Source organism: Hyperolius riggenbachi, chromosome 1 (assembly GCF_040937935.1).
Source record: "Hyperolius riggenbachi isolate aHypRig1 chromosome 1, aHypRig1.pri, whole genome shotgun sequence".
NCBI classification, from domain to species: domain Eukaryota; kingdom Metazoa; phylum Chordata; class Amphibia; order Anura; family Hyperoliidae; genus Hyperolius; species Hyperolius riggenbachi.
In genome coordinates, this window is record NC_090646.1 from 351,780,298 (window position 1) to 351,800,556 (window position 20,259).

Sequence of the window (20,259 nt, forward strand, 5' to 3'; positions counted from 1 at the left end):
CTGTATAATACACTTTGTAAACATTACAAAGTGTATTATACACTTTGTATGCGGCGATCGTCGGGTTAACATCCCGCCGGCGCTTCCGTATGGCCGGCGGGATGTTGCGGCGGGTGAGCGGCGCCAGGCGGAGGCGGAGGATCGCGTCACGGATGACGCGATCGCTCCGCCCATGCCCATACAAGGACCGCCGCCAATTGTCAATACGGCGGTCCTTGCGGCGTCCACTTCCCGGCCGCCAATTGTATATACGGCGGTCGGGAAGTGGTTAAAATGAAATAAATATGACAGCCTCCATAACCTTCTCACTTAAGGTCAGGCTTAAAGAAACCTGAAACTGAAAACTTCTCACACTGTGTGCTACCACTTTAACTCATATACTGTCCTTGACTTGTACATCCATACTATTATGGCCTCAATTCACTAAGCTCCTGTCTTTAATAACTCTTCTGAGCTGTTTTACAGTTATCACCATGGTGATATAATTGTGATAACTGTAAAACAGCTCAGAAGAGTTATTAAAGACAGGAGTTATGTTAAGCAACAGCCAAATCAAATTCTTGTAAGTGCAAACTTATTAGGCCAAATAAAATTGATTTTGATTAATATCAGCCTTCTATCAGGGTTTTGTAATAAGAAGCAGCACCATTCAGCATGTCTGTTCACATCCTTCTATGCTGTCCTGTACTAAATAAACCGCATCAACATGTAGCTCCTCCTAAAACTCCTGTTACCAACTGCCCTGTAAGCAGGTGCACAGCATCCACGGTATTTGGTGGCTCTTTCTACAGTGGATAAAGTTGTCTGCAGTGAATTTCTATCAGATGAGGGCTGCAGTTATGGTCAAGCGTGTCAGTGCTATCCAGGATAATGTTGCATGCAGGTTAAGCACAGAGTGTGTCCACATCTAGAATATGATTGTGAGGAAACGGGGAAAAGCCGCCGCGGGTGCTCATAGCAAGGCGGCTGTTTCCACGTCCAATGTGGCGGATTCCGCATCTGACGCTGCGGTTTGCTCGCATAGGCCTACATCTGTCAGCATGGCTGAACGCGGAGAAACCGCCACATGCCCGGATAGCGGTGCGGCTGCTTCCGCGTCCTGCACAGCGGATACATTGCAAGACATGTCTGGTGTGGCTGGGACTGATAGTCCACACAGATTCAGAAGGACGCGCGCGTAAAGAGGCAGAACTTTTATGACAGCCAGAAGGGTGTCAGCTGACCAAGCCAGTCAGCTGACAATTCAACCATTTCTGATTGGTCCAGCACTTAGGGGAGGCGCTGGAGAGCGCTATAGTATATATACTGGGTGCTGGTCATTTCTCTGGTGTCTGGCGTTGCGATCACTACGTGGTAGCACTCAGACCTTGTCAGTATCTGTGATATTTTCTGTGTTATTACTTCAGACTAGTTCCAGGATGTTGATGATCAAGGAACTCACACCCAAGACTAGGGAACTGTATTACCATTCTGTTATACTTCAGACTAGTTCCAGGGTGTTGATGATCAAGGAACTCACACCCAAGACTAGGGAACTGTATTACCATTCTGTTATATATCACACTAGTTCCAGGGTGTTGAAGATCACGGAACTCACACCTAAGATTAGGCATTGTTATTATCTGTTATGACTTTCTGCTTTCCTGACCACTCTCTTGATCTCTGATTTGGTACTTCGCTATATCTGATACTCTGTTGCTGAACCCTGCTTGTCTTTTGATTCCGAATCTGTCTTCTGTCTCTGTATCTGATCTGTTTCTCTGTTGCCGACCTGGCCTGTCCGACCTCGAGAACTATCTTCCCTGTTTGGAGATAGTTCACAGACCTGTCAGTGACACTTCACCTTTGGTGTCACATACTCTCTGGTCCTTCCCACTTTCAGCCTGGCTCCGCCCCTTGGGAAGCATCTGACCATTGGAAGGAACCTGTTTTCTGAGCAATACCTCTATACGGGTGCTCTCCTCAAAGTATTACTGTTGCACAAACACTCATATTTCTCAGGTGTCCAGAGGTTAGAAATATATCTGATTATCGGTGATACTGCAGATCATCAATAATCGGGTATATATCTGTATTCTCGGTGATACTGCAGATCACCGATAATCAGATCCTCTCTGCGTTACACTGATCGTTACAGAACACCAGACCAAAAATGCAAATGGACGCACACACCGACCGTCTGGGCGCACTTACCACTTCGGTGGATACCATCAACCAAGTGCTGGGTAATCACCGGGCGTTAAGTGACGCTTTGTCCGGGTCTTTACAAACCCTCCAGACGGCTGTGGACGAAGTGCGATCTCCTCCTAGCTCAAACATACGTATGCCTGTACCTGAAAAATTTTCTGGTCACAGATCTGATTTCCGAAATTTTAGGAGTAGAGTGTTATCATACTTTGAGTTGAGACCTAGATCTTCAGGAACTATGGCCCAATGGGTCACATTTATTAAGACTTTGTTATCAGGCGATTCTCAGACCTGGGCATACAGTCTACCCGCTGGAGACTTAGCCCTTACCTCAGTAGATGAATTTTTTAAAGCTATGGCAATAATTTACGACGACCCAGACATTGCCTCGACTTCTGAGCGGAAGCTCAAGTTATTACACCAAAGCAAGAGTCCGGTCGAGGAGTATGCTGCTGAATTTAGAAGGTGGTCAGTATCAGCCAGGTGGGACACCTTTGCGCTGTTAGATTGTTTTCTATCAGGATTGTCAGATGAGGTCTCTGATCTTATGTTAAGTCAGCCTGAACCTAAGACCATTGATGAGGCCATTTCATCGGCCATCAGGATCGACCGTAGGTTACGCTATCAGAGACAGACCCGGGGTAGAAATCATGTAAAGATGGTGTCCTACGCTGCGCCTCCTGTGACTCCACCTCCTCCAGTTTCGCCTCCACCTGAGCCGATGCAGATTGGCCGGTCGAAGTTGTCTCAGGTGGAGCGGAGACGCCGGATTTCGGAGCAGTTGTGTCTTTATTGTGCAGAGGGGGGTCATAGAGTACAGAATTGCCCTAAGAAATCGGGAAACGCTACTGCCTAGGAGTAGTTGGGGGTAATACCCTAGGCGTACAACTTTTACCCCTAGAGGATAAAAGATTGCTTCTTCCGTGTACGATTACATGGGAAGATAAATCTGAAGTCACTGAGGCCTTCGTTGATTCGGGCTCAGCGGCTAATTTTATGGATTACGAATTTGCTAAAAGATTGGGTATTCCGCTCACCCCGGTAACACCACCTATCCAGGTTACGGCAGTGGATGACTCCCCCCTGCAACGTAGCTGTCCTTTGTCTCAGACACCAGAGGTGGTAGTCACTATAGGGGTGCTGCATAGGGAGAAGTTGCATTTTTTGTGTTACACATGACAACCTCCACTATCATCCTTGGCATGCCTTGGTTGCACCTTCACTCCCCTCAGATTAATTGGGCCATGGGTCAGTTAACAAGCTGGTCCGCCCATTGCTTTCATCATTGTTTAGTAAAGGTGACCTTGGGTCACACCAGGATTCATGTGGAGGGAGTACCGGAACAATATTCTGAATTTTCTGATGTGTTTTGTCCCAAAGCTGCAGATAAACTACCTCCACATCGCCCTTTCGATTGCCCCATCGATCTCCAATCTGGTTGTATGCCCCCTAGAGGTCATCTCTACAATTTGTCTGGGCCAGAAAAAGTGGCCATGCGAGAGTACATCCGTGAAAACTTAGCTAAGGGTTTCATTCGCCCTTCTCGGTCGCCTGCCGAAGCAGGTTTCTTTTTTGTAAAGGAAAAAGACGGAGGCCTTCGGCCATGCATTGATTACCGGGGCCTGAATAAAATCACAGTAAAAAATCGCTATCCATTGCCTTTGATAGACGATTTATTCAATCAGGTCACCAATGCTAAGATTTTCTCAAAATTGGATTTGCGGGGTGCATACAACCTGGTGCGGATCAGAGAGGGCGATGAGTGGAAGACGGCCTTTAACACACCCGATGGGCATAACGAGTACCTGGTGATGCCCTTCGGGTTGTGTAACGCTCCGGCCGTCTTTCAGGAACTCATTAACGAAGTATTCAGGGAGGTGTTGGGTAAATGTGTCCTGGTATATCTGGATGATATACTAATCTTCTCAGATAACCTCTCTGAGCACAGGGCTCATGTCAAATTTGTGCTGCACAAGTTAAGACAGAACATGCTTTATGCTAAATTAGAGAAATGCATTTTTGAGGTAATATCTGTCACTTTTCTGGGGTACATAATTTCCACCTCGGGCCTTTCTATGGATCCTGCCAAAGTCTCTGCTGTTCTGGAATGGCCTCAGCCAGTGGGACTAAAGTCTCTCCAGAGATTTTTTGGATTCGCTAATTACTATAGAAGGTTCATAAAGGGGTACTCCACTGTCATCGCACCCCTCACCAGTCTCACAAAGAAAGGGGCAGATACCAACCACTGGTCTCCCGAAGCTCTAGCTGCTTTCTCCACTTTAAAAGAAATGTTTTGCTCTGCACCCATTTTGAGAAACGTCGACACCTCCTATCCCTTTATTGTGGAGGTGGACGCCTCGGAGGTCGGGGTAGGGGCTGTGCTGTCTCAGCGTTCTGGGTTGCAGGGCAGATTACACCCATGTGCCTATTTCTCTCGTAGGTTTTCACCAGCAGAGAAAAACTACGATATAGGCAACAGGGAGCTCCTAGCCATTAAATTGGCCTTCGAAGAATGGCGTCATTGGCTAGAAGGAGCAGAACATACGATTACCGTTTACACTGATCACAAAAATTTGGAATACATTGAGGGGGCTAAGAGATTGAGTCCCTGTCAGGCTCGGTGGTCGCTGTTTTTCTCGAGATTCAGATTTGTAATTACGTACACCCCGGGTAGTAAAAACGTTAAAGCAGACGCGTTGTCCAGATGCTTTGAGCCAGAGACAGCACAGCCCTCAGACCCAGAGACTATTATCCCACAGAGAGTAGTGTTGGCAGCCACAGAGACCTGGAAAGACTGGATGGAGACTCCCAGCAGGATGTCCCTGAGGGAAAGCCTGAAGGGCTGATGTTTGTACCGCTGCCATTTCGTCTCCAGATACTGCAGATGTTTCACTCCCACAAAAATGCTGGACATCCTGGGGCCACCAGAACACAGGACCTTGTTGCTAGGTGTGCTTGGTGGCCTTCACTGGCAACTGACTGCAAGGAGTATGTTAGAGAGTGTGCAGTATGTGCAAAAAACAAACCCTCCCATCTGGCACCTGTGGGAACGTTGCAGCCTTTGCCCACCCCGAGTGAACCATGGACCCATTTGTCCATGGATTTTGTGGGTGAGCTTCCGAGGTCTGAGGGCATGTCAGTCATTTGGGTGGTAGTCGACCGTTTCAGTAAAATGGCCCATTTTGTGCCCCTGAAAGGACTCCCCTCGGCCCAGGAGTTGGCCGATCTTTTCATCATCCACATTTTCCGGCTACATGGCATTCCGGAAAACATTGTGTCAGATCGGGGAGTCCAATTTGTTTCTAAATTTTGGAGGGCATTTTGTCATCAAATGGGCATGGAACTGTCATTTTCGTCGGGCTACCACCCACAGACCAATGGTCAGACCGAGAGAGTCAATCAGTCACTGGAACAGTTTCTAAGGTGTTATGTTGCGGACGCGCAAAATGATTGGGTCAAGTTCCTGCCGTTTGCAGAATTTGCGCACAATAATTTAAAAAGCTCTTCCTCTGGATTCTCTCCCTTTCAGGTGGTAACTAGAAAGTTGCCTAAGTTTTCCCCACTGCCAGTAGCCTCCACTCCGTTTCCAGCTTTGGAGGCTTGGCAAGACTCATTTAAGAACATCTGGGGAATCGTGAAAGGGAATCTAGAGAAGGCCTTTCAGAATCAGAAAGGTCAGGCTGACAAGAAACGTTCCATAGAGTGGAAGTTCCGGCCAGGAGACTTGCTTTGGGTGTCCACCCGTCATTTGACTCTAAAACAGCCTTCGCCCAAGCTAGGACCCAGATTTGTGGGCCCTTTCCCTGTAACCAGGAAGATCAACAATGTTACTTATGCCATTGATCTTCCTGCCAGCATGCGTGGTATAAGGTCATTCCATGTATCCCTGCTTAAGCCAGCAGTGCATGTGGGTTCCACTCCTCCTCCTCCTGTGATGGTGGATGACCAACCTGAGTATGAAGTAGAAAAGATTTTAGACTCACGGATTGTACAGAACTCAGTGCAGTACAGTTCACTGGAAGGGTTATGGCATTGAGGAAAGAACATGGGTACCTGATTGTCGCATGCATGCGGATAAGTTAAAGAAGGAATTTCACGCCCTACATCCTGAGAAGCCAGGTAGGAGCTGTCCAGAGTCCACTCCTCAGGGGGGGTACTGTGAGAAAACGCGGAAAAGCCGCCGCGGGTGCTCAGAGCAAGGTGGCTGTTTCCGCGTCCAATGCGGCGGATTCCTCATCTGACACAGCGGTTTGCTCGCATAGGCCTACATCTGTCAGCATGGCTAAACGCGGAGAAACCGCCGCATGCCCGGATAGCGGTGCGGCTGCTTCCGCGTCCTGCACATCGGATACATTGCAAGACATGTCTGGTGTGGCTGGGACTGATAGTCCACACAGATTCAGAAGGACGCGCGCGCGCGTGAAGAGGCAGAACTTTTATGACAGCCAGAAGGGTGTCAGCTGACCAAGCCGGTCAGCTGACAATTCAACCATTTCTGATTGGTCCAGCACTTAGGGGAGGCGCTGGAGAGCGCTATAGTATATATACTGGGTGCTGGTCATGTCTCTGGTGTCTGGCGTTGCGATCACTACGTGGTAGCACTCAGACCTTGTCAGTATCTGTGATATTTTCTGTGTTATTACTTCAGACTAGTTCCAGGGTGTTGATGATCAAGGAACTCACACCCAAGACTAGGGAACTGTATTACTATTCTGTTATACTTCAGACTAGTTCCAGGGTGTTGATGATCAAGGAACTCACACCCAAGACTAGGGAACTGTATTACCATTCTGTTATACTTCAGACTAGTTCCAGGGTGTTGATGATCAAGGAACTCACACCCAAGACTAGGGAACTGTATTACCATTCTGTTATATATCAGACTAGTTCCAGGGTGTTGAAGATCATGGAACTCACACCTAAGATTAGGCATTGTTATTATCTGTTATGACTTTCTGCTTTCCTGACCACTCTCTTGATCTCTGATTTGGTACTTCGCTATATCTGATACTCTGTTGCTGAACCCTGCTTGTCTTTTGATTCCGAATCTATCTCCTGTCTCTGTATCTGATCTGTTTCTCTGTTGCCGACCTGGCCTGTCCGACCTCGAGAACTATCTTCCCTGTTTGGAGATAGTTCACAGACCTGTCAGTGACACTTCACCTTTGGTGTCACACACTCTCTGGTCCTTCCCACTTTCAGCCTGGCTCCGCCCCTTGGGGAGCATCAGACCATTGGAAGGAACCTGTTCTCTGAGCAGTATCTCTTACTGCCTGGCACCCTCTATACGGGTGCTCTCCTCAAAGTATTACTGTTGCACAAACACTCATATTTCTCAGGTGTCCAGAGGTTAGAGATATATCTGATTATTGGTGATACTGCAGATCATCAATAATCGGGTATATATCTGTATTCTCGGTGATACTGCAGATCACCGATAATCAGATCCTCTCTGCGTTACACCGATCGTTACAATGATATTTTTTTTTTCCTTAGCAAAAACCTTTCCATTACTTTGTAATAGGCAGCACTGTAATAATCTCTGGAGAAAGTCTGGAGATTGACCACCAAATACATTTCTTTGAAGGTGTGCTGGTCTCCAAAGATTTCTTGTATGCCAGCCACATGCTTTCTCTATTAGATGTTCTAAAATACCGAAGAACTACCCCTGAGGATCCACTGTCTTTGTTTGAATGAATATTATCCTTCCAAAATTCTTGGCATCACTGTTATAATTTCGTGATTTTTTTTTTGTCCAGTAGTTCAGCCGATTTAAAGTTCTAGTTAATAACCTTCCACTGATCTTCCCAAATTCATATATCCTTTTATGACACCTTTTAATATTCATATGCACCTTAAACAGTTATTCAAGTCTTATTACCTAGCTTTTGGGAATCTGGCCACTGAGTTGCCCCTTATGGAAACACGTAAGTTCACTTATTTCATCCAGCCCTTATCTATTCCTATCTAATCGCTTATTATTCTATTTTCCTCTTCTTACTTAAGACCATAACTCATTTAAGTAGTGGACTCTTTGTTACAAGATTAAGATCCTTTTTGGGAAGAACAACCGCCACTCAAAACGATCTTTTACTGCAAATTACAAACCTTTTATTGTAGAGAGAGAAAAAAAACGTAGAAACCACCCTGTTAAAAACAGTTTTAACAGGGTGGTTTCTAGTGTTGGGCGAACATCTAGATGTTCGGGTTCGGGCCGAACAGGCCGAACATGGCCGCGATGTTCGGGTGTTCGACCCGAACTCCGAACATAATGGAAGTCAATGGGGACCCGAACTTTTGTGGTTTGTAAAGCCTCCTTACATGCTACATACCCCAAATTTGCAGGGTATGTGCACCTTGGGAGTGGGTACAAGAGGAAAAAAAAATTAGCAAAAAGAGCTTATAGTTTTTGAGAAAATCGATTTTAAAGTTTCAAAGGGAAAACTGTCTTTTAAATGCGGGAAATGTCTGTTTTCTTTGCACAGGTAACATGTTTTTTGTCGGCATGCAGTCATAAATGTAATACATATAAGAGGTTCCAGGAAAAGGGACCGGTAACGCTAACCCAGCAGCAGCACACGTGATGGAACAGGAGGAGGGTGGCGCAGGAGGAGAAGAAGGCCACGCTTTGTGAGACACAACAACCCCGGCCTTGCATGAGGGCAAGAAGCGTGCGGATAGCAGGCTTTGTACCGCCATGCAGTCATAAATGTAATAAAGATAAGTGGTTCAATAAACAGGGACCACGCGGCAACGCTAACCCAGCAGCAGCAGACGTGATGGAACAGGAGCAGGCGCAGGAGGAGAAGGCCACGCTTTGTGAGACACAACAACCCAGGCCTTGCATGAGGGCAAGAAGCGTGCGGATAGCAGGCTTTGTACCGCCATGCAGTCATAAATGTAATAAAGATAAGTGGTTCAATAAACAGGGACCACGCGGCAACGCTAACCCAGCAGCAGCAGACGTGATGGAACAGGAGCAGGCGCAGGAGGAGAAGGCCACGCTTTGTGAGACACAACAACCCAGGCCTTGCATGAGGGCAAGAAGCGTGCGGATAGCAGGCTTTGTACGGCCATGCAGTCATAAATGTAATAAAGATAAGTGGTTCAATAAACAGGGACCACGCGGCAACGCTAACCCAGCAGCAGCAGACGTGATGGAACAGGAGGAGGCGCAGGAGGAGAAGGCCACGCTTTGTGAGACACAACAACCCAGGCCTTGCATGAGGGCAAGAAGCGTGCGGATAGCATGCTTTGTACCGCCATGCAGTCATAAATGTAATAAAGATAAGTGGTTCAATAAACAGGGACCACGCGGCAACGCTAACCCAGCAGCAGCAGACGTGATGGAACAGGAGCAGGCGCAGGAGGAGAAGGCCACGCTTTGTGAGACACAACAACCCAGGCCTTGCATGTGGACAAAAAGCGTGCGGATATAGCAGCAATGCTTTTTGCCGCCATGCAGTCATAAATGTAATACAGATGAGAGGTTCAATAAACAGGGCCCGGAAACGCAACACCATCCCAGATGTTCATTGGTCATGTTACTTGGTTGGGGTCCTGGAGTGTTGCGTAGTCATTTCCAATCCAGGATTGATTCATTTTAATTTGAGTCAGACGGTCTGCATTGTCTGTAGAGAGGCGGATACGCCGATCTGTGACGATGCCTCCGGCAGCACTGAAACAGCGTTCCGACATAACGCTGGCTGCCGGGCAAGCCAGCACCTCTATTGCGTACATTGCCAGTTCGTGCCAGGTGTCTAGCTTCGATACCCAATAGTTGAAGGGTGCAGATGGATGGTTCGACACAGCTACGCCATCTGACATGTAGTCCTTGACCATCTTCTCCAGGCGATCGGTGTTGGAGGTGGATCTGCACGCTTGCTGTTCAGTGGGCTGCGGCTGCATGGGTGTCAGAAAATTTTCCCACTCCAAGGACACTGCCGATACCATTCCCTTTTGGGTACTAGCTGCGGCTTGCGTTGTTTGCTGCCCTCCTGGTCGTCCTGGGTTTGCGGAAGTCAGTCTGTCTGCGTACAACTGGCTAGAGGAGGGGGAGGATGTCAATCTCCTCTCTAAAGTCTCCACAAGGGCCTGCTGGTATTCTTCCATTTTGACCTGTCTGACTCTTTCTTCAAGCAGTTTTGGAACATTGTGTTTGTACCGTGGATCCAGAAGGGTATAAACCCAGTAATTGGTGTTGTCCAGAATGCGCACAATGCGTGGGTCACGTTCAATGCAGTCTAGCATGAATTGAGCCATGTGTGCCAGAGTCCTACCAGAATCCTCATCATCCTCTTGTGAGCGTTGTGATAGTTGTTGTGATGCATCATAGTCGTCACCTTCCTCCTGGTCTGCTTCTGCTGACCATTCGCGTTGAATTGTGGAAGTCCAACGTGCACCGCTCTGGCCCTCGTCAGTGGTGGCATGAAATTCCTGCTCCAACTCCAGCTGTTCCTCCTCCTCTTCTTCGTCATAGCTGCTGGGGCCAGCGTTCCCTGAGGCGGATGGCCTGATGTTGGTACCATCACGCTGATCGTTTTCTCCTTCAGATTCCCCCAGTTGCATCATGACAGCTGTTTCCTTGATTTTTAACATCGACCTCTTCAGTAAACACAGCAGTGGTATGGTAATGCTGACTGAAGAGTTGTCACTGCTCACAAGCAACGTGGATTGCTCAAAATTTTGGAGGACTTGGCAGAGGTCCAACATGTTGGCCCAATCGGATCCACAGAAGCTTGGCAGCTGGCCGGATGCGCCTCGGTACTGCGCCGTCATGTACTGGACCACTGCACTCTTCTGCTCGCAAAAGCGGGCTAGCATGTGCAGCGTAGAATTCCAGCGCGTAGGGACATCACACAGCAAGCGATGGTGGGGGAGATTGAAGCGCTCCTGCATCTTGGCGAGTGCCCCCGAAGCAGTACTGGAATTTCTACAATGTTTGGACACTCGACGCACCTTCAACAGCAGATCGGGCACGCCTGGGTATGTCCTCAGGAACCGCTGAACTACTAGGTTCATCACGTGCGCCAGGCAAGGGATGTGTGTCAGCTTAGCCAACCTTAAAGCGCGAATGAGATTACTCCCATTATCACACACAACCATGCCCGGTTTCAGGTCCAGCGGTGCCAGCCACAAATCCGTCTGTTCCTTTATTCCCCTCCAAATTTCCTCCCCTGTGTGCTGCTTATCCCCAAGGCAGATTAGCTTCAGCAACGCTTGCTGACGCATGCCAACAGCTGTGCTGCACTGCTTCCACGATCCTACTGCTGCTGGGTTAGCGTTTCCGGATGAGGTACAGCTTTGAGATGCGTTGGAGGAGAAGGAGTCAGAGAGGTAGGTGCTGCTGTTATCCAGTGGGAGGGACGGCGGTGCAGCTGTTTGTGGCGTGGGCAACACCCGTGCCGTAGCAGGTGAGGAATCGCTGCCAGGCTCCACAAGGTTCACCCAGTGCGCGGTAAGGGAGATGTATCGACCCTGGCCGAACGCACTCGTCCAGGTGTCAGTGGTGAGGTGAACCTTGCAGGCAACGGCATTCTTCAAGCTTCGGGTTATTTTGCTGACCACGTGCTCATGCAACTCAGGCACTGCAGAGCGTGCAAAGTGGTAGCGGCTGGGAACCACGTAACGTGGGATGGCCACTGACATCATGCCCTTGAAGCTGTTTGTCTCCACCAATCGATATGGCAGCATTTCGCAGGCCAGAAGCTTGGCTATGCTGGCTGTTACTGCCACGGCCCGGGGGTCATTTGCTGGCAATTTCCTCTTGCGCTCAAACATCTCCGACACAGACAACTGAACCGTAGCGCTGCACACGGAAGGGCTGTTGGTTGTTGTGTTTGATGAACACTGGGAGACCTCAAGAGCACTACTCCGGAAAGTGACAGTGTCAGCGTCGTCTGATGTTTGTGAATGTTGTGAACCACGCAATGGCTGGGCTACTGCTGCTGCTGAGGCGGGTCTGGTGAACCCAAGGGAGGCAGTGTTGTTTCTGGTACCCTGTCCTGACGCGTTTGCCCAAAGAGTGGGATGTTTGGATAGCATGTGACGGCTCATGCTGGTGGTGGAGAGGTTGTTAATATTTTTCCCCCTGCTCAGGCGGGTCTTGCACACCTTGCAAATCGCCATGGTAACATCCTCAGTGCAGTCTTCAAAGAAAGCCCAGACTTTGGAGCACCTGCCTCCTTGCTGGCGATTTCTGTTTGCTCCTCTTTTGCCTCTCACTTGAACTTCCACGCTTGTGGTGCCTGAAATTGCGCGCCGCCTACCTTGTGGCACAAGGCGAACTCGTGCAGCAGTGTGTTCTTCAACAGACTCATCTGTGCTGCTGCTACGACGGCGATGTTCTCGTTCACAAACAAAATCTGGGTCTCTGTCCACATTGTCCATACCCTCCTCTTCCATCTCCTCAAACTCGTCATATGTCATTGTGGGCCACCGCCGTGGAGTAGAGCTCCCCACAACAACCTCTGCGCAGCACACTCCAACGTCGTCTTCCAGATCTTGTCGGCCGACCTCCTGCAATTGCAACCCCTCCTGCCCAAATTGCTCTGGGATTTGGGTTTCCGAGTCCTCTTCGGACTCGCCTCGTATTTCAGTGCGCGGTACATTTCCCACAGTTAACGGTTGTGAATCCAGGCACAACATTTCTGGCTGTTCCTCCATTGACCTTTGAAAGGTGGAAGTTTGTTGGGCTGGGAATAGCTCCTGCGAATACCCCATTGTGTCCTGAGGTAATTCATCGGACTGGTTATCTGGCAGTTGTGTGCGTGGTGTCGCTGCCGGTTGTGTCAGCTTTGTGCCCACTGGCTCCTTGTAACTGGCTGAGGACTCGGACCTCGTGCGTGATGTGCTGGTGCTGCTTAACCCACTGCTGGACGCTTGAGAGGTCATCCAAGTAATTATCTGGTCCTGTTCTTTTGGATTTGTGAGGGTTGTTGTCCTGGACAACATGGGTGGTATTGAGTGGGTTTTCTTGGGTGCTCCCCTGTGGCCTGTACGTGAACCGTCAGGGGAAACACCTCTTCCCTTGCCCCTCCCTCTTTCACCGGATTTCTTCCTCATTTCACTTATCCTTACAGTACACGCTGACTGGCAGCAGTACAGTGGCAGTACAGAAATGCTATACAGTACCACTATTCCCAGCAGCGACACAGAGCACAATGCTATACAGTGACGGGTGAGCGGTGTACCACTATTCCCAGCAGACACAGAACAGTGAACAGAATGCTATATAGTGTGGCTGAGCGAGCGGTGTACCACTATTCCCAGCAGACACAGAACAGTGAACAGAATGCTATATAGTGTGGCTGAACGAGCGGTGTACTACTGTTCCCAGCAGACACAGAACAGTACACAGAATGCTATATAGTGTGGCTGAACGAGCGGTGTACTACTGTTCCCAGCAGACACAGAACAGTACACAGAATGCTATATAGTGTGGCTGAACGAGCGGTGTACTACTGTTCCCAGCAGACACAGAACAGTGAACAGAATGCTATATAGTGTGGCTGAGCGAGCGGTGTACCACTATTCCCAGCAGACACAGAACAGTGAACAGAATGCTATATAGTGTGGCTGAGCGAGCGGTGTACCACTATTCCCAGCAGACACAGAACAGTAAACAGAATGCTATATAGTGTGGCTGAGCGAGCGGTGTACCACTATTCCCAGCAGACACAGAACAGTGAACAGAATGCTATATAGTGTGGCTGAGCGAGCGGTGTACCACTATTCCCAGCAGACACAGAACAGTGAACAGAATGCTATATAGTGTGGCTGAGCGAGCGGTGTACCACTATTCCCAGCAGACACAGAACAGTGAACAGAATGCTATATAGTGTGGCTGAGCGAGCGGTGTACCACTATTCCCAGCAGACACAGAACAGTGAACAGAATGCTATATAGTGTGGCTGAGCGAGCGGTGTACTACTGTTCCCAGCAGACACAGAACAGTACACAGAATGCTATATAGTGTGGCTGAACGAGCGGTGTACTACTGTTCCCAGCAGACACAGAACAGTACACAGAATGCTATATAGTGTGGCTGAACGAGCGGTGTACCACTATTCCAAGCAGACACAGAACAGTGAACAGAATGCTATATAGTGTGGCTGAGCGAGCGGTGTACCACTATTCCCAGCAGACACAGAGTGGCAGTAAACAGAATGCTATATAGTGTGGCTGAGCGAGGTACACAGAGTGGCAGTAAACAGAATGCTATATAGTGTGGCTGTGCAAGCGGTGTACTACTATTCCCAGCAGACACAGAGTGGCAGTAAACAGAATGCTATATAGTGTGGCTGAGCGAGGTACACAGAGTGGCAGTAAACAGAATGCTGAGCGAGCGGTGTACTACTATTCCCAGCAGCGACACACAATGACTGGGGGGGACCCTGGCTAGCGTGGCTGGAGCGCGAACTACCCTGCCTGCCTACCCAAAGCTAAACCCACAGACAAATGGCGGAGATATGACGTGGTTCGGGTATTTATTTACCCGAACCACGTGACAGTTCGGCCAATCAGAGCGCGTTCGGGTCCGAACCACGTGACCCGTTCGGCCAATCACAGCGCTAGCCGAACGTTCGGGGAACGTTCGGCCATGCGCTCTTAGTTCGGCCATATGGCCGAACGGTTTGGCCGAGCACCGTCAGGTGTTCGGCCGAACTCGAACATCACCCGAACAGGGTGATGTTCTGCAGAACCCGAACAGTGGCGAACACTGTTCGCCCAACACTAGTGGTTTCTACGTTTTTTTTCCTCTCTCTACAATAAAAGGTTTGTAATTTGCAGTAAAAGATCGTTTTGAGTGGCAGTTGTTCTTCCCAAATTGTCTACTGTTCGTGTCAACCTGCCTTCCCCTAAGTATTAGGGTGATCTTTGCAGTAAGGCCTGTACACCAGTTTTTCCTAATATGTCTATAAAGATTAAGATCCTCCCATATAATGAAATGGTAGGATCCCCTTTAGGGTTATAGTAAAATAATAATTTAAAGTAATTCTGGAGTCTGTTTGCCAACAGAGAATCATTTAATTTCCAATGCAAATTCTTTTAAAATATCTGACATAGATAATTATTGAAGCATTATCAGACAAAGTTGTGAGCCTAATACATTTCCTCTTTGAAGCATTAAAAAAATGATATAAATTGTAAAATCCGGTGTATGACTTATGCAGGCTCAAAACCACGTATTGGCCCATATACAATTAATGTTTTTTCTCATGCGTTTTCTCCTAGGTGATTTTTCTACACTTGGTCAATAAAATGCCTTTTAAAACTTCCAGCAAGCAAGGAAATGCTCAAAATAATTTTGATAGCACTTTTTCACCCAAATTTACTTTTTCGATTGCAAAGTGCTGAAAAGTTATTTTTAAAAGAAGTTGAAAAATTATCTCCAAGAAGAAAGCTCAAGAGAAAAGAGAAGTAAATTGAATAAGGGCCATAATCTCCAATGTTCGACCCAAGCATCCTTAATAACCGTCCCTTCCGTACAACCTCCAAAAATGACTCTGCAAAAGTTATTTGTGATCCATTTAGAGCAGGGGTCCCCAAACATTTTGGGTTGAGGGCCGGGTCAACATACTTCAGACTGCTGGGGGGCCGGAATATACATAAAATTATGTCTTTGAGGGCCAGACAGTGAAGCATACCCAGGTGACAACCTGCAGTCCAGTTGGACAGCAGTGTCACCTGATGTGGAATTTGACTCGAAACCAGCAAATTACTGCTTTCTGGCTTCCATGTGGATGGGTGGTGCCAGCACTGCTATTCTATATGTGGATCACCAATATTTAAAGATGTAGCTGACCGCATCTATAAGTAATACATTGGGGCCGGTAAAAAAGCCTCAGGGGGCCGCATTCGGCCCGCGGGCCTTAGTTTGAGGACCACTGATTTAGAGCATAAACTAAGACAAATGTGTATTTTTTTAACAATGTAGCAAGTTTATTATAATGTATCCACCCATCTTATCCTTAATTGTATCCAGCAGTTGAAAATAGAGCTCTTTTGAAAACATAATAACCACCCTTCAACTACTCTTTAACTTTTCTGGCGGTAAGCCGCGCAGGAGGATTTCTCAGGCCCTGCTGGGCCGATTTGCATAATTTTTTTTTTTAGCTACACGCAGCTAGCACTTTGCTAGCTGCGTGTGCATACCGATAACCGCCGCTCGCTCCGCGCCGATTCGCCGCTACCCGCCACGCCGCCCCCCCTCCTCAGACCCCTTGCGCAGCCTGGCCTATCAGTGCCAGGCAGTGCTGAGGGGTGGATCGGGACTCCAAATGACGTCACAACGTCGATGATGTCGGTGACGTCATCCCGCCGGTCGCCATGGCGACGGGGGAAGCCTTCCAGGAAATCCCATTCTTTGAACGGGATTTCCTGATCGCAGATCGCTGGAGGCGATCGAAGCGGATGGGGAGATGCCGCTGCACAGCTCACTACATGAGGCTCGCTACATGATCGCTCTGGCGGTTTTTAATAGACCACCAGGAGGGTTAAAGAGGAACTTTAACCAAGGCTTGAACTTCATTCCAATCAGTAGCTGATACCCCGTTTCCCATGAGAAAACTTTACCTTTTCTCGAATAGATCATCAGAGGGTCTGTATGGCTGATATTGTGGTGAAACCCCTCCCACAGTGTGATGTCATGACCAAGGTCCTCACAGTTTGCTGTCTGTTAACCATGTTGCATTGTGGGGAATAACATCTCTTTTCTAACTGCCAAGCAAGCAATACCTCCCTCTGTGCAAAGAACTCTCAGTAACGAACATTCCATACAGTTCACCTGGCAGGACTAAAGATGTCACCACCTGTGATAAATTTCAGTCATTTAACAATACTTTTTTTTTCCAGAGTGTTTATTCCCATAGCATTAAAGCAAACCTGAAGCGAGAGCTATATGGAGGCTGCCATATTTATAAGCAATACCAGCTGCCTGGCTATCCTGTTGATCCTCTACTGACACTACTGCAGCCAAAGAGATCAGCAGAGTTGCCAGGCAACTAGCATTGTTTAAATGGAAATAAATATGACAGCCTCCATATATTGTACCTCTCGCTTCAGGTTTCCTTTAAAGTGGTATAAAACCCAGCATTTCGTCTTTGCTCTAAAAGATTTACAGCATATAATATGCTACCACAATTTTCTTTAGCAGAACAGCATTCAAACAGTTAAACACAGGACTTACGTTTTCAAAAGAAAGCTCCCTGCAGGGAGATCCGCATCCGAAGACGTTATAACATTATCTTGGGTTTACTTAATTGTAGCAAGAGAGGAATGTAAACATTCCCTGGCTGAATCTCCTACTAAAGTGTGCAGATCAGAGTCAGCTCAGAAATATCACTGGGCACATTACAATATATAAATACTGTAGCTATGAATACAATACAATGGCTGCTTTCAGAGCAAATAAAACTAAACTTTGGGAACTTGCTATTTCTAAATAAATAATAATACTTGTGCACAAAAGCAAATATAACTGTATGGGTTATAAAAAGTAGGAAAATACATTTTTATTGAATATTATCAGAGTTTAATACCACTTTAAAGGTCAAAATATGGAATTCATTTATTGTGTGAGTATCCCCTCACCATATCCTTACAACAAGACAATGGTAATAAAAAAGATAAAGGAGGGAAAAAAGTAACAAACCAACACGTACCCATCCAACATCCTAACAATTTATAAGAACTTCAATTATCTACCACCCCCTTATGATCATTTCTTAGCAAAGCCCATGCACTAATGTAATTGAGGTGGGGGGCATGGCCTGCAGAGGGCCAAGCTAAGAACAGGTGGAGGTGTGAATGGGCAGATAGAAGGTTTGGCTGTGCCTCCAATAAAAGCCCCATCCACTATATACCAGACCGCTTTACTACCAGATAAGACAAGACAAATATTTATATTGCGCTTTTCTCCTGGCGGACTTAAAGCGCTTGAGCTTTAGCCACTAGGGCGCACACAGTAGGCATTAGCAGTGTTAGGGAGTCTAGCCCAAGGACTCCTTACTGAATAGGTAATGGCTTACTGAACAAGAAGAGTCAGTAACCCACTATAGGGTCGCTTTTTTAATATAGCCATAACAACATAAATGGCATTTAGCCTGAATACATTAAGTACTGTACTTAATAATACAAAAGCTGCCCATCCCCACAAGAGAAATAAAGAGACCAAAAAAAATCATATTTCTTACACTATGTAAAGCCTACATTTCCTAATTTTATCAAATGCATTGTGCATCTACCCCTAATCCTCCTCATAACACTTGAATTGTAGTTTGGTCATCTAAAGTAACAAAGTAACCTTGTATTTCATAACAATAAATTTTATCAGTATGAGAAAAAAAATGCAAAAGATTCTGTAGATACATAGAAAGGCCAAGAGGAGGGTCCTGGCGAGCAGCGGTGGGGTGGAGGAGGATTGGAGAAGTCATTGGATCATCAGATGCGTCCCTCTACTGAGGTAAGTATCTAAAGTTATGCATTTTTCTCACAGGTTTACTTTAAAGAGAATCTGTATTCACAAATTTAAATATAAACAAACATCCCTTCCTGTTTGGGGTCATCTCCTAGCCCCCTCTGTAATTTTTTTGCTGCTCTCCGCTGCAATAAAGAGGGTAAAAAAACTGTTTTATAAACTGTTTTGTAAACAGAAAAGATGGCCACCAAAACAGGAAGTACATCAGCAGAGCAGTGAACTCAGTTAATACACAGTAAGTACACAGAGAATTCAGTGAGTTACACATTGAATTCAGTCTCCAGAGGTTATGTGCAAGTTTTAAAAGAGCTCTGTGTCAATGAAGCATGACAAGCTCTGTCTTTAGAGCCTGGAGTCTTGGCTCTGCACTCAGCCTGACAGGCAGCTTCCTCCTCAGCCAGCTATTCTTTGTTCAGTTTATCAGTCTGTGTTTATCAACCTCACAGACAGCAGACAAGCTGACAGTGAGAGCAGGGACATTGTGAGGAATAATCCTCACAGGAGCACTGGAGGGGCGTGGAAGGAGTTAACTTGTTCACATTATTGAAGAGTTGGCAGCCTTCCAGACACAGCCGACAAATCCGACAGGGGAAAGATAAGTTGATTTATTACAGAGATGGTGCAAGTAGAAAGTGCTGCAGTAAGCCAGAGCACAATGGAACAGCCTTAGGAACTTGTAGGATAGGAGAAATACTGCTAACATTTTTGTTACAGAGTCTCTTTAAGCTACAATTTAAGCTGTAGGAATTATTCATGAACAAACAATGACTGCATTTTTGTATATGCAAGGGGATCTAAATAAAAAAAATGACTTACTGACTGATTTGCTCTGTTTCTAGAAACTTCAATCAGAGGACAAGACCAACCTTGATCCTGCCTTTCAGCTTAACCACACAAGTTTGAATTCAGAGAATAATGGCTTCATGCTAAGTCCAGAATATATCTGTACGGTGGAGAAAGACCCAAGCCATCTTTTCAAAAAGGACTGCCCATCATTTCGATTAACTGACAAAGTGGATAGAGAATCCTATCTATAAATTTTAAATGGAAAGCTAACAAAGACTGGTGCAGCTTGAATTTCAATATACATTGTATAATTTGTTCCTTTTTGTATACATCGCATTTCCACAAATGTATACACAATTTATTTTTATGCCGTGATTTTTTTTCTTAGACTTGAAATACCCTTCTCTGGAAATCTGCTGATGTTTACACAGGCCAAACAGTTTATGACCAAAGAGAAAATTGCACTTGCGCTCAACAAAATAGTGATGGCCCTTTAAGTGTGCACCCGGTGCGGCTCTCTTGTACTGGATAGCGCCAGTTGCTAATAAAAGCAAGAGGGTAGGGAAAAACAGAGAGCCCTCCGATGGTGCATTACCCAAAGTATGTAATTAACACACATTAAAAGTTGCACTTACAATTCTAGTAGCTTTGCTTCGCCTTGCATCTGATCTGCCAGTGGGTCGCCTCAGCCTAATCCAGCCTGGCCAGGGCTGGTGGTGCAGATGGAATAACACGAGGACGTCCGTCTGGGGAGAGCGGTGCGCAGATACTGCTGTCTGACATCACTACTGGTTTCGGCGTTAGTC

The 20,259-nt window shown here is 46.9% G+C and overlaps 1 protein-coding gene across 2 annotated transcripts in view; it reads left to right on the forward strand.

The window, feature by feature from the left end:
* SLC5A5 (solute carrier family 5 member 5) overlaps window positions 1–19,727 on the forward strand; it is a 305,199-nt gene extending 285,472 nt beyond the window's left edge. For both annotated transcript variants that reach the window (XM_068234114.1, XM_068234113.1), the window contains exon 16: window positions 19,507–19,727. In XM_068234114.1, the coding sequence (XP_068090215.1) occupies window positions 19,507–19,704 (198 nt within the window). In that variant the 3' untranslated portion in view covers window positions 19,705–19,727. The remainder of the gene's footprint in view (window positions 1–19,506) is intronic.
* The last annotated feature ends 532 nt before the right edge of the window (window positions 19,728–20,259 follow it).